This window comes from Microtus ochrogaster, chromosome 1, assembly GCF_000317375.1.
Source record: "Microtus ochrogaster isolate Prairie Vole_2 chromosome 1, MicOch1.0, whole genome shotgun sequence".
Taxonomy (NCBI): Eukaryota; Metazoa; Chordata; class Mammalia; order Rodentia; family Cricetidae; genus Microtus; species Microtus ochrogaster.
This window is the reverse complement of record NC_022009.1, coordinates 24082683-24095591: the sequence shown is the minus strand read 5'-3', so window position 1 is coordinate 24095591 and position 12909 is coordinate 24082683. Positions and strand designations below refer to the sequence as shown.

At 41.7% G+C, this 12909-nt stretch overlaps 1 protein-coding gene across 9 annotated transcripts in view; it reads right to left on the bottom strand.

The window, feature by feature from the left end:
- The window catches only part of Gpatch2l (G-patch domain containing 2 like), a 53669-nt gene that overhangs the window by 22004 nt on the left and 18756 nt on the right, over positions 1–12909 (bottom strand). For 4 of the 9 annotated variants that reach the window (XM_026780220.1, XM_026780211.1, XM_013346868.2 and 1 more), the window contains exons 4-8: positions 11241–11417; positions 10313–10392; positions 6699–6766; positions 5267–5321; positions 3206–3291 (exon numbers count right to left, since the gene is read on the bottom strand). In XM_026780220.1, coding sequence (XP_026636021.1) covers positions 3206–3291; positions 5267–5321; positions 6699–6766; positions 10313–10392; positions 11241–11417 — 466 coding nt within the window. Of the gene's footprint in view, positions 1–3205; positions 3292–5266; positions 5322–5373; positions 5414–6698; positions 6767–10312; positions 10393–11240; positions 11418–12909 lie in introns of all 9 variants that reach the window. The other 5 variants (XR_003377125.1, XM_026780236.1, XM_005343382.2 and 2 more) reach the window with 4 other exon arrangements.

Sequence of the window (12909 nt, the reverse complement as noted above, 5' to 3'; positions counted from 1 at the left end):
GAAAAAAACGAGTGCTAGAAATCAAACTCAGGTCCAGTGCTTGTACAGCAAGTACTTTATCAATTAAGCCTTCTCCCTTAGTGCCTATGAATACATTTCTTAAGGCTTCTCAGATAACTCCCAAGTAGTCAGGGTTGAAAACTACCATCAAACTGAAGTATTCCTAGAGAGAACCTACAAATTTATTGAATGTTATAACAACCACAAAAATCTCCCTCCTGCCCCTTTCACCTGCCAAATGACACATTCATACAGTCTTACTTTAAATTAGGTCTCATTATTTATTTGCTTATAGTGAAATGCTAAACTACAATACTTGAGGTCACTCACCACACCTTAGTGGCCTCAGCTTATTCTGAAATCCCAAGTTGTATGGTTTTGAGGTGGCCGTGTTCAGATGCTGAAGGCGAGCAGAGTGCAGACGACACTGTCCAGCAAGGAAGGAGCTCGGCTCAGATCCCTGACAGGAGGCACCCTTCAGAGCCCAGGCATGATTATCAGACTCTTTGTGCTCTTAAAGGAGAGTAATTATAGGCATGTGAAAAAAGGGAAGCACTCCCTGAGGAACTCTTCCTCACATGCTTCCCAAGAGGCACGAGGGCCATTAAAAATTCCATGATGAAGAGGAAAAACAGCCTGGGAACAGCCAGGAGGCAATACAGCAAATTAATACAGCAGCCCTCCTCAGGGAAAGCTGTGATAAAACAGGAAACACTTCTCTCTTTGCAAAATAAAATTATACCACTAATGATAACACAGTCACCACACACGCGCACAAATCGTTCTAATGATGGGTGTAAAATTCCCAGTGCTGCCCAGATGCTTTGAAAGACATTTCTTCTTACTACAAATAAAACGGGACAAGGAAAAGATAAAATCTCCATTCGAAACACTTTTTAATGCAGTCATTCAGCTGCCTCCTCTCCAGCACTCTGCTCCTTACACCTCTTCTCGATGCAAGGCTTTTGCTAAATGGTCCACTCTTCTTAAAACGCATGGTTCCAGAACCTACTGTACACGTGCCCCAAAGTAGAGTTAGACAGGCCCTGCTCCAGTGACCCTGATGCATGAGGACCCCATCACTCTAAAGGGTTGAGAGCTATCCCTAAGATCTCAGTGTCTCTCATTCATATTTTCTGAAACCTGCACTGAGGATACCTGCTCTGCTCATACCATAGAGTAGCACTTTCCAAATCTTCCTGTGTTTTTCACTGGGTGAAAACTGCGAAGGAGCATGAGAGAGTATACATACAACAAGCACAGAATGTGCATACTTGTGGTACTAGGCCAAACAGAGATACAATTTAAAACAAAGAAAAATTTTAAGGATAAAATAATGAATGCTAACTCAAACATTTTTTCCCCCAACTTCAAAGAAACTATCCAGCCTACTAATTTACGACTGCTACCTAAAGACAAGACAAAGACAACTAGTAATCACCACTATCCTCTCTCTTTTGCTTCTAGCAAGAGTTCAAAACAACAGCAGCACTCCCCTGAGCTGCGGGCACTAGAAGTTTTCTTAATGTTTCCAGGGGCAGCAATACATGCCAGTCAAGAGAGCAACAATAACGACAGAATAACAGGGTGCATAAGTATCATGAATCGAGTTCTGGGTACTGGCCACAGGAGGGCTTCTAATGGAAGAAGAGAGCAATGCTGATGTTGCCCTAAGTACAGTTCAGGTAGCAGACATGGAGGAAGGAGAGCAGAGGAATCCACTCTGTGCACTGGATTTATGTGGCACTGTTCATCTGTCTTCCCATAGAACATGCATAACTACTACTTTATTATCAAGACAAAACAGAGGCATGTTCCTCTTTGGACTGCAATCTAGAAAACCTCCCATGGGCCTGTATTAGGAGCCCCACCTCTGTGTGTTGGGGGGGGGAGCTTTATCATACCTGTCAGTTTCCATATCTGACTTTCTCTTGAGAGCTTCAGTTCTAAACTAAAAGCCTTGCACACAGTAGGGAGTCAACAAATGCTGAATGAATAAATGATAAACACACAGCATGATACTGGAGTAAAGGCCTCCAGTGGAAGTTTGTATCGCCTCCCAATTCCACATTCTTAGTAACACTAAGATCTAGCAGCAGGTTATGCTCATTATCCTAGCTCTTTGTAACTATGTCCAAGGAATAGCTACTTCTTTGTGTAGCTACAGCACAAGTCTATGAGCTCATTTACTTAAGAGCTGACTAATAAAAAAGTATCAGAAGCTGGGTGGAGTGCCATATCCTTTAATCCCAGCACTTGTGAGGCAGAGGCAGGCAGATCTGTGAGTTCAGGACCAGGCTGGTCTACATAGTTCCAGGACAATCTACACAGTGAAAGTGGTAGCCCTTCTCAGAAAACAAAACAAACAAAAAACAAAACAAAAGGCATCAGGACCTTGGAAAAGAAATTCTTCATGCTACTAAAAATAAGAAGACTGTTAGCTGTTCTATGCACAATAACACTGCTGAGAAATACTATCATCAAACCATACCCACTTCCTTGTCACCTGAATTAAGAGAATCCATAATGAGAAATGTGATATATACATAAAGAAATGTGATATATACATAAAGAAAACCTAACAAGTGCCAGGTACACATGCTGGGATTTATCAGGGAATTAGACAAGGTTTCTGCACCCTAGAGAAGACAATGGGGTAGGGGTAGAATTTTAAATAAATTAGTTCACATATTCACTACAGACAACGGTAAGAAATAGGGAAGAAACAAACAGAGTAACCAGATGGTGCTGCAGATGACCCCTTAATTATCCAGGGGTTCAAAGAGGATTCCAGGCAATGAGAACGAGAGCAAAGGTCCAAGGCAGGAAAGGCTGCCATTTTTAAAGAAGAAAATGAAGCTCCCTAGTACTGTTAATCTTTCCGCTCAGAGAATGGACGGAACTGTATGAAAGGAAGCTGGCCATGTTGGCAGAAATCAGATTATGCAGGGCTTTGCAGGTCATGGCAAGGGACATTAATAATGTTCTTTGAAGATGGGCTTTTAGAAGCAGAAATAATGCAAAATATGGGCCAGAAGACATATAAATTCCTCCACCCTCAGCCTGTTTCTGCATCTGTGAAACATCAACTCACCTCTGAAGGATCAAATCAGATCCTGTACACATATACTATATAATCTCAAGGGTTAAGAAGAAGAACACAGCATTTTCTAAAAGAAAATAATCGCTACTGGGAGTCAATTACCTGGCAGAGCAGTGTGCAGGGGAACACCTTCGATGAGAAGAATCAGCAAGAACATCCAGGGAGTAAAGGGGGGAGAGAGGATTAAACTGTAGGGATAAATCACACTGCTTTAGTATGGCTTCACTGAAAGAGACCTACATGCTCTCTTTGACTATGTCCAACCCTTCTACCATAAGCATTGATATCATTCAATAAAGTTGTACATTTCTAACCTCATGTCCATGATGTCCCAGCATATAGCAGACAAAACTATTTCATATCAAACAAACTTTTAAGCAATAATCACTTAAATGGCAAAATACAGTACTTCTTAATGGATAGTCCAGGAACTTACATCTAGTGATTATCCACTAACTATCAGCCTTTTCCCAAGAGGACTAGCATGACATTGCCTTTCCAAGGACACCCCAGCACACAGTGTAAGTACAGTGCAAACAGAAGGTGCCTAGACTTGAAATGCCAAGCTAACTGAATCACACTGATTTGCTTATGTTTAGAAGTTGCATTACCTCTGAATTTTGCTAGCCTCCTCTGGAGGGCCATCTTACCTGTCTTATGGGTTACTGGCAGTGCTAACTCAGGTACTGCTTTTCAGGTCATAAAGTAATTTCAGTTTCTCACCTATTGACCCTAAAAGGTGACTGAGAGGGTGAGAGTGCAGCACATATGTTAGCATACCATCCTTAGCAGCAAAATTACAAAGCCAAACAGGAGGCTGAAGATCAAACAGGGTACTGTGCACAAAGACCTCACTTTATGTTTGCTAGCCTTCTTTGTGCTTTTCCTGCAAACAGTCCTTTGAAAAATGGGTACCTTAATGACTTAAGTCTGAAAGAACTTGAGTGGTAACTTCAAACATAGTTTAAAAAACAAAAACAGAAACTTAGCTAGTCCACACAGCTTTGCAACTTCAGGAAAATAGTAGACACCCATGATGCACTGTTCCTCACTTATACATAAGGGATGTGGATCAAATGATGGGCATAAGTCCTGCCTTTGCATGCTCTGAAGCAAATACAATCCAAACTCTAGTTTAACAGTCCCCAAATCTCTTGCATGCCACCTCATGACCCGTTCTTTATCTGCCTACCACCTGCATTACACCAATTTCTTAAACTCAGCTTTATCCTGTTTCCACAAGATAAGTCTGACACAGTTACATTTTTTCTAATGCATTTATTAATATATAACTTAAAATACATAAACTAAAACCATCTCATAAACACACACTGGTTTCATCTTCCACTGTTCTAGTTAATTGTGAAACAAAAACTTCCCAGTGAACTTTGCAAATATAAACTGTGTAACATAATAAAATGCTAAGTAGCCCCAAAATAACCAACCAGTCAACCAAAGAGCAAGAGGAAGCCTGAGAAATTTTGCCCATCAGTTTTCATCAATTTCACAGCTAAGAACTACTCTCACCTCTAAGCTAAAAGGGTTTCAAACATATATAAACCTAACAAGAACAACCATGAGTCACTTTTAAATCATAGACCCACTCAAGGTCTGAGTATAGTAAGGCCTCCACAAAGGAAAAGGAAAAGACAAAGAGGAAAGGCTCTAGGCCGTGATCACTTCCCCAGAAGGAGCTCAACCTCTGCATCCTGTGCTCAGAAGTCACAGCACAGGATTCGCATGGCAAACTAAACCAGAGACATGAGACTCACTTTACATTTTTAATCAAAGTTCGAAACTAAAGCAATGGGCTCAAGGGTTAAGAGCAAACACTGCTCTTCCAGAAGACTGGAGTTTGGTTCTCATTAGCACTCATGTCAGGGAGCTCCCAACTGTCTGCAACTCCAGCTCCAGCAGATCGGACGCCCTCTGGCCTCTGAAGGCACCTGCGCTTACATGTACGTACATATATCCACATGGACACATAAGTGTGTTACCACTAAGAAGCTGACAAATGCAGCTGAATCTAATCTAATCTAATCTAATCTAATCTAATCTAATCTATCTAATCTAATTGGCCACAGTTCTTACAGGTGAGCAAGGGCAGTCTTGGAACACAGCTCTCAAAAAAGTCAAGAGTGATCGGGAAGTGATCTTACTCACCTCATGTGCACAAGCAGAAATGGGAGGAAAATCAGAAGCCAATGCTTTATTCTTTCTAAAGAAAAGGAAACTGAATGATAAAAGATGACCCAAAAAAGTTATCTTACCTGCTTTCGTTCTCTTTTCCCAGCTGATGGTAACCAGAAACTAAAGAGAGAATAACAGGAAAGAAAACAATGAAAGAAGTGATAGGAAAAGTATGAGGGAAGAAGGTAAAAGGTGGGATACTCAAGTGAAGACAAAGGAACTGGGCGGGAAGCAGCTGAAGAAGGACACCCGCTCTTCAGTGGAGAAGGCAGACAAGGGACAGTCAACTAAGACAACAGCCTTATCTCAGCTGTGCAGTGAGAAAAAGACGTTAGATATGTACAGGACTGCCCTTGGGCACTGACCATAATGATTAAGGAATAAATTATACAAGTTCTTTAACATATACAAATATGGGGAACTTATTTTTACATGGGTAGTTGTATATGATAAGTGTGCATGTGTGTATGTGTGTATGTGTGAAGGCAGGAGTGTAAGTTCACAGGAGCACATGTGTGTGGAGGTCAGAGGTTAATGGCTGATGTCTTCCTGGCTTACTCTCCACTTCATTTATTGAGGCAAGGTCTCTTACTGAACCTAGAGTTCCCTGGGATCTACTTCTCAAGTGCTGATATTACAAGCAGGCCTACCACATCGGCCTGCTTCTTCATGTGGGTGTTGGGGATCCCAACTCTGGTCCTTATGATTGATCCCTGAGCCATCTCTCCAGCCCCAACATGTATGCATTTACTCGGCAGATACTCAAATATTTGCCAAGGAAGACCCGCAGGAAGGCAAAGCACACAGCAAAGCCAACCGTTTAGGAGACGAAGCAAGGCAAATGGTTCCTGTGTAGCTACAGTCATGTTTCCGACTGCATTCAGCATAGTAACAGGGACAGAAATAGTTCTCCTTAAAGAGGTCTGAAGGAGAACAGAAGCAATCAGACATTTGGAATGACCATTAAAAAAATTAGGAGAGAAAAATGCACTTAAATTATTGTATCTAGTGGTGGACTCATAGTACCTAGAAATATAATAGGCAACAAAGTAAAAAAAAATACTCTAGAAAGGAGGAAGAAATAACTGTCATTTTAAAAAAATTTTAATTATTGTGTGTGCCACAGCACACTTGGGAGGGTCAGAGGACAACCCTGTGGAGTTGGTTCTTCCCTTCCACCTTAGCGTAGGTCTGGGGATTAAACAACAACAGGTGGCAAGCACTTTTAGCCACATGCCATCTTGCTGGCCTGACTTCATCCATCTTAACTGTGAGGAAATACCAATCTTTAAGATCCCCTCTTTTGGCTCTGAAGTCTAATAGAAAGATTGCTTTATAAAAAGCCTTGTCTACCGCTTTCTCCAAGGACCAGGCTAGGACAGCCAGCAGGCATTTAGGCACTTACTCTTTCTGGCCGGGGTCACTGATGATATGGCTTATCCTCTCGGTTCCTAGACTGCTTAGGCTGGTCTCCTAAAAGGATAAGAACACGAGTGTCGTCAAACCACAGAAGCAAATATATACATTTTAAGCTGTCGCCAAACTTAATTTTTTTCTAACTATGCCAGCCAATAAGGTTGTATCAATCTTAAAATCCAACAGCAACTATTTTTTTAATGTGAGTCCATCTTAGAAGAATCATCTATTATCTAGCTAGTTTCTGCTGACTCAAAACAACTTAAAAAGCCATTATAAATACTGTTTGTTGGACTTGGGATTCTTTCCTATTTTAAATTTAGTTTTGTATAAGCGTTGTGTGCCAGTACACGTGTGGGCAGGCATAAGCGTGTGCATGAATGGCTGAGGTGCTATTCTTCAGGCATTGTCTACATTGTTTTGAGACAGTCTCTTGTGGCCTGAGCTTACCAAGCAGACTAGGCTGTCTGATCACTGAGCCTCAGATACCTTCCTGCCTCCTCCTCCCCAGTACTGGGATTACAAGCATGCCACCGCACCTGAGGTTTTTTTCCCACATGGTTCTGGGAAACACACTCAAGTACTCTGCAAGCACTTTGCCAGCTTGAGCTTTCTCTCCAGCAGTTTATTTTTTAATTAACACATAAGTGAAATATAAATATAATACCAAGTAATGTTTTAGCATGTGTATGTGTTGTTTACTGTTTAGATGTGTATGCAATTTTAATATAGTAATACTTCCTGGAGTACTAATATAATAATTATAACAATGGAACAATAATATTTCCTAGAGTACTAGAGTATAAAGAAGCAGAAAAACCTTTTTGGAAGATTCAACACCATTTATCTATGAGGCATGGTTTCACTGTGTGGCTAATGCTGGTCTCCAATTCCTGCTCCAGCTTCCCGAGTGTTGAGATTGGAGGTATGTGTTACCACACTCAGCAACAGGACCAGTTTTTAGCAGAAGAGCACACTAAGCTCCATGAACTATTTGACTGAGGCTCAACAAGCACCAAGAACAAACACTGACTGAACCCGCACTGAATATCTGCTGAATGCATGTCTATGTGTTAAAGAACTTGTGCTACAAACAAAAGAAGCAGCCTGGCTAGATACACACGGTTCAGTGGTAGAGGGCTTGCCTAGCATGCACGAGGCTATGACACCACAAAGCACCACAACAAACAAAACCCACAAAGATTATCACTGTGTTCCGTCCCTTGAACATTATTTTAAAGTAAAGGCAGAAGGCTGTATAAACCGATTCTCAAATCCAGGGCTCTCAGGACTGCAATGTGAAAGCATACCGGGAACACCACAGCAAACCAGACATCTCCACTGGAGGGTGGCAGAAGGCACTCACCCTTCCCTAAGGAGCACATACAATGATATCTGTCATAGCAACCTGCACAGAAACAAGAGTCACACACAGGACACAAGTCACAGGCATGAGTGTCGGTGCTCCTCAAACACATCTGTATCCTGGCATTTGTACTTGACTATCTGTATGCGTTAGCTTGAAGAACAGGAAACACACCTGAACAGAACCACCAGCTTTAGAAAAATTACTCTGAGGTCAGATTCTGAAGATGGGTGGCGCTAAAGGGAAAGTCACACGTTACATTCTTCGTATTTTTCACCTCTCTGGCTATGCCTCCAGATCAGACACAGAAGGTAGAGAGGCCAGGGGAAAGATGGGTGAATAATTAGCTATTTGTTATAGCAGAAAAATTATTAACTTAAAATGCCGTAATAATTAAATTTATAGTTTATTACTGTGTAAATTACAAGCAGTACTTTGTGTAATTAGCAGCTCGCTGGCAAGGAGCTGCGAATGAAACTCATTATTTATGATCATTGTTTAGAGGAGAAGAGAGGGACTGGAGAGGGGCATGGAGAACAGAGCACTGACCTCTGCTAGAAATGACAGCTCTCCCTTTAAGGTGATGAGGACCAGTTTAAAAAGTAATCTCACCCTATTCACTTGAGATCATTAGCGCTTGTCCAATAAACCTTAGGTTCCTCTCAAGCACACTGAAGAGAGCCTTCAGGATGAACTAACTCACATCCACGGAAGCAGAAAGCGCTTCCTTTGTTGAGCTTAAAGAAAGGCAGCAGATGGTGGGGAGACCATTACTTTACCTATCAATGGGAGGGGAAAGTAAAACCTCACTGTCTACTCTCAAGCTTCTGTCTTCCTTAACCCCATCTACACAGAAGCTCCCTGTCAAGAGTGAGCTCCCCAATCATACAACAAGGGTATTGGTCCATGGTCTATACATGGAGTAAGCCAAAACGAACATGGTGGGATTCTTCCAGTGATACAATGTCTCTCTAGTTAGAGACTGGAATTGGAATTTAAAGGTAAGAAATAAGAATCTGGCTGGAGAGATAGCTCAGTAGGTAAAGGCACTTGCTACCAAGTCTGATGACCTGAGTTCAATCCCCAGGATCCATATGACTGAAGGAGAGAAGTGATTCCTGCAAACTGTCTTCTGAGGTAAACACACACAAAGTCATTAACTTCACCTCTTGGACCACCCCATGCCAAAAACTTCAGAAAATAGCTCTCTGGGTAGAATACAACACAAAGTAGTAGCCAGATGATTGTGACCGACAACCACACACATGGCTTGACAAACATTGTAGCAGGCATTCTAAATGTTTGACCAACTCTTCCTTATTACCATCTTCCCTGCCTGGCTAGGGAACCTTTGCCTTAGTCTATTTCTCAATCTCTGGAATACAATTTGAATCCAAGAGCTAGGTGCATGACTATAATACTAGAATTCAAGAAGTTAGACAGAACACTTTCAAGTTGAAGGCCAATCTGGGACACAAAGCAAGTACCAGGACAGTCTGGACTTCATATGGAGACCCTGTCTCCAAAAGGTTAAAAAATAAAAATAAATTTAGTTTAAAAAGAATAAAGTTACCATAGGTTCAAGTCTCTATTCGGCTACTTGGATGCAAAAAAATGCCACACATTTTTTACTTCTTTGAACCTAAGCTTTCTTTGTGGGCTGAAGCAACAGTTAGGAAGAATTGATGGCCCTGGCAAGCACAGAACTGAAGAAAAGCAGATGTCCCGGGGGCCAGGGAAGAGCTCTTAGACTACTGTGAAGCAGGTTTAGTGCTATTTGACGTGTAAGGGAGTAGATGTACTCATTTGGTTCTGTTTGTTGTTGTTTAGCTTTCTCCTTTTAAATCAATTCTAGAATAAAAAGCCAAATGAGGAGAAAAATACATTCCTGAATTCAGGAGTTATAAAGAAGCCAAAAGAGATTTTCAAAACTTATACAATAATATAGGGTTAATCACAAGTGCGGACGAGAGAGATCAAATCAGTGGTCTATACGCAACAGAGGCGGCAGCAAGTGCTTGGTCAGAACTTTTACAAGGATAAAGTGTTTATCTTTCATGTTTGGATCCATTCAAATCCCACATAACGTTCATTCACCCTTCTTAACTCCCAGAATATTTCAGTTGGTTTCATTAACTCCAGAGAGTCCTGTGATGCCTTCAATGTCAGTAGGGCATGCAAATCCTATGGGGACTACCACCTTCCCACAGCACTGGAGAAACCATGAGATCTGTCACCTTCCCTGCCAGCCTTCTCCGCCCCTTCCTGAGGCACCGAGCTGCAGCTCCTGGCAACCGATTCAGACGAGCATGGTATCCTGTGGAAAGAAAAGGGCCTCAGTTGTTGAACGTACAAGATCCATAAGCACAGATGTTCTAACACACTGGAGCCCTTACCTCAGCATCTTCACAAGGCTTACTGTGCCCATATCTTTGTCCTGAACAGTATGATCACAGTGTACCACTGAGAGCAACAAACATCAACAAATACCAGATAACTGGCTAAATGGTTGATTGCTACTCCCTGAGAGTCCTACATTTACAGAGCTAAATAAATTATAAAACAGTCTTGTTCATTGTCACACATCTTAGGCATTGGCCCAGACATTCCAAAAAGTGAAATGACTTGGTCACCATATGGAGTTAACTAAAGAGAAGTGTCACCACACTTCTGTCTCCTGTTATGGGCCCTTTCCACCCAATTCTGCTCCTTTAGAACTTAAATGAAGCAAAGGAACAGACACGCATTTGTGTCAAAGTACACAATAACAGGATCATTAAAACAAATACATTTAAAGAAGTATTTTAAAGCCATCCACTTAAAAATGCCATAATTTCTTGCATGTGAATGCTCCTTGTAAGAACTGATCTTTCAAACTGCCAACGAGCATTCTGGAAGTATTGTGTCAGCTTTAGAGCAGGATATGCTGTGACGTGACTGATGCCAGGCTTCCTAAATGTGTCCCCAGAGTCTACATGGTTTGACTTAGTTGGAGAACCCTGAGCTTTGAGACTCACCCTTGAATCCTCTAGAATCCTGAGCCAACTCTTCAATTCAGAGAGCAATGCACTGTCAGAGGCAGGCAAGTGATTGAGCAGGGCATGCTGAGTCTTCACAAAGAGAACCATAAAGTCATGACCTTGACTTTCATCTCTCCAAACTCACCTCTTTGAGCTGGCCGGGAAGGTAAAAGGAATGTGGGATCTGAGAATTTATCCAGTCCAGAGTCCATTCTTTCTACTTCAGTGCAGTGATCAGGAGCCCACTTGGGCAGAAGGTTATGGACAGTGAATCCGGGGACACATTCTCCTTCATAAAACCAATCACTTTGCTCATCATCCCCTAAAGGAAACAGATCACGTCCTGAGCTGTCATGTTAAAATCCAAACACCAGGAGGGTTTCTTAATGCTATAGTTATTATACTGTCAAATAAACCAAAGCACAAAAGAACCTGTCCAGTCCCTCTTGACACACATTAAGATAAAAACTAAGGCATCAACCTAGTTCCACATGAATGCTGGACTGTTTTTCACCTCTTAAATAGTAAAATCTAAGATCTAGCCTTCCAGCCCTTCAGAATCCATGTGGAAAACTCAGAAGTATGTTTTCTCTCCAGAAAACCCCAAGCTCTAACTTACAGCGAGGCAACTCACACCCAAAAGTCAGGGTGAAGCTAGCAAATGAACAGAATTTGAACTCAGAACCTGACAAAGGCCAAGTGTTTTCCATAAAAAACAAGCTGCCTTCCTTACCATTACCCATCATTTAGAAAAACAGAGTTCAAAGCAATGTTTCTCAATTCAAAAATCGCTGGGGAATTTTTATATATTTATATTTTATCATAATAGATCAGTAAAGAATTTATGCCTGAAGGAAGGGGAGAGGGGAAAAAATGTATAGCTCAATTTTTAAAAATTATGCCCATACTTTGTTTTGGTTGCTATCTCTTTGATAGGACAGAAAATCATTTTGAACTAAAAATCCAAGCTACCAGGAAAAAACTAACCAGAGAAACAAGCAATAAAGCTCTCTAAGACTTTTCAAAAGGCCATATTGCTCATTAATGGTAAGGTCCCAACTAACCCATATATCAAACCTCTTGAACTTCCAATTACCTACCATAACAACAGCTCAATTTCTACTAGAGTGTACTCCTGCCAACAAGACAGGAATAAAGAAGCATCTTCATGTCTGCTACCTCATCCCCTTTCCAAACCACAAGAACAAAGTAAACTATTGCAACAGCATCTAAGGTTCATGAGGCCTTCAACCTCCAACATATGTATATGTGTACACACAAACACAAACACACACACACACCAGGTTCCACATGCCAAACACATGAAGCCACTAACACAGAGAATAACGACTCTTAAAATTAATGTGGAAATCCCAAGGTAGGCAATGGACCCTACATTCTACAAATAATAGCTATTATTACCAAGTACCAAAGGAGATGCTCTTTGGTAGATACTGGTGTCTCACTGCAAACAGTTGACTTGGAAACAGGGGTTCTCCAGCAAGCATCAGAAGCACCAGAGGCGCTTGTGAAAACCAGGATGTTGGGGAAGTGAGGAGGTGACAAAAGATGGGAAGGAAGATACATGTCAGGTGACATCCAGACTGCTGGGCCCTATCTACCAAAGTTTCTGATCTGAACCAAATACCAGTAAGTGCCCTCGTGAAGCTGAGCAGGTCTGGGGAGCACACTCTGAGAACAATGTGCCTCACCAGGCAGAGACACTCAGGACAGACAGGCACTGGTAAACATGGCCAGCTTCTAAGACACTCAGGACAGACAGGCACTGGTAAACATGGCCAGCTTCTAAGACA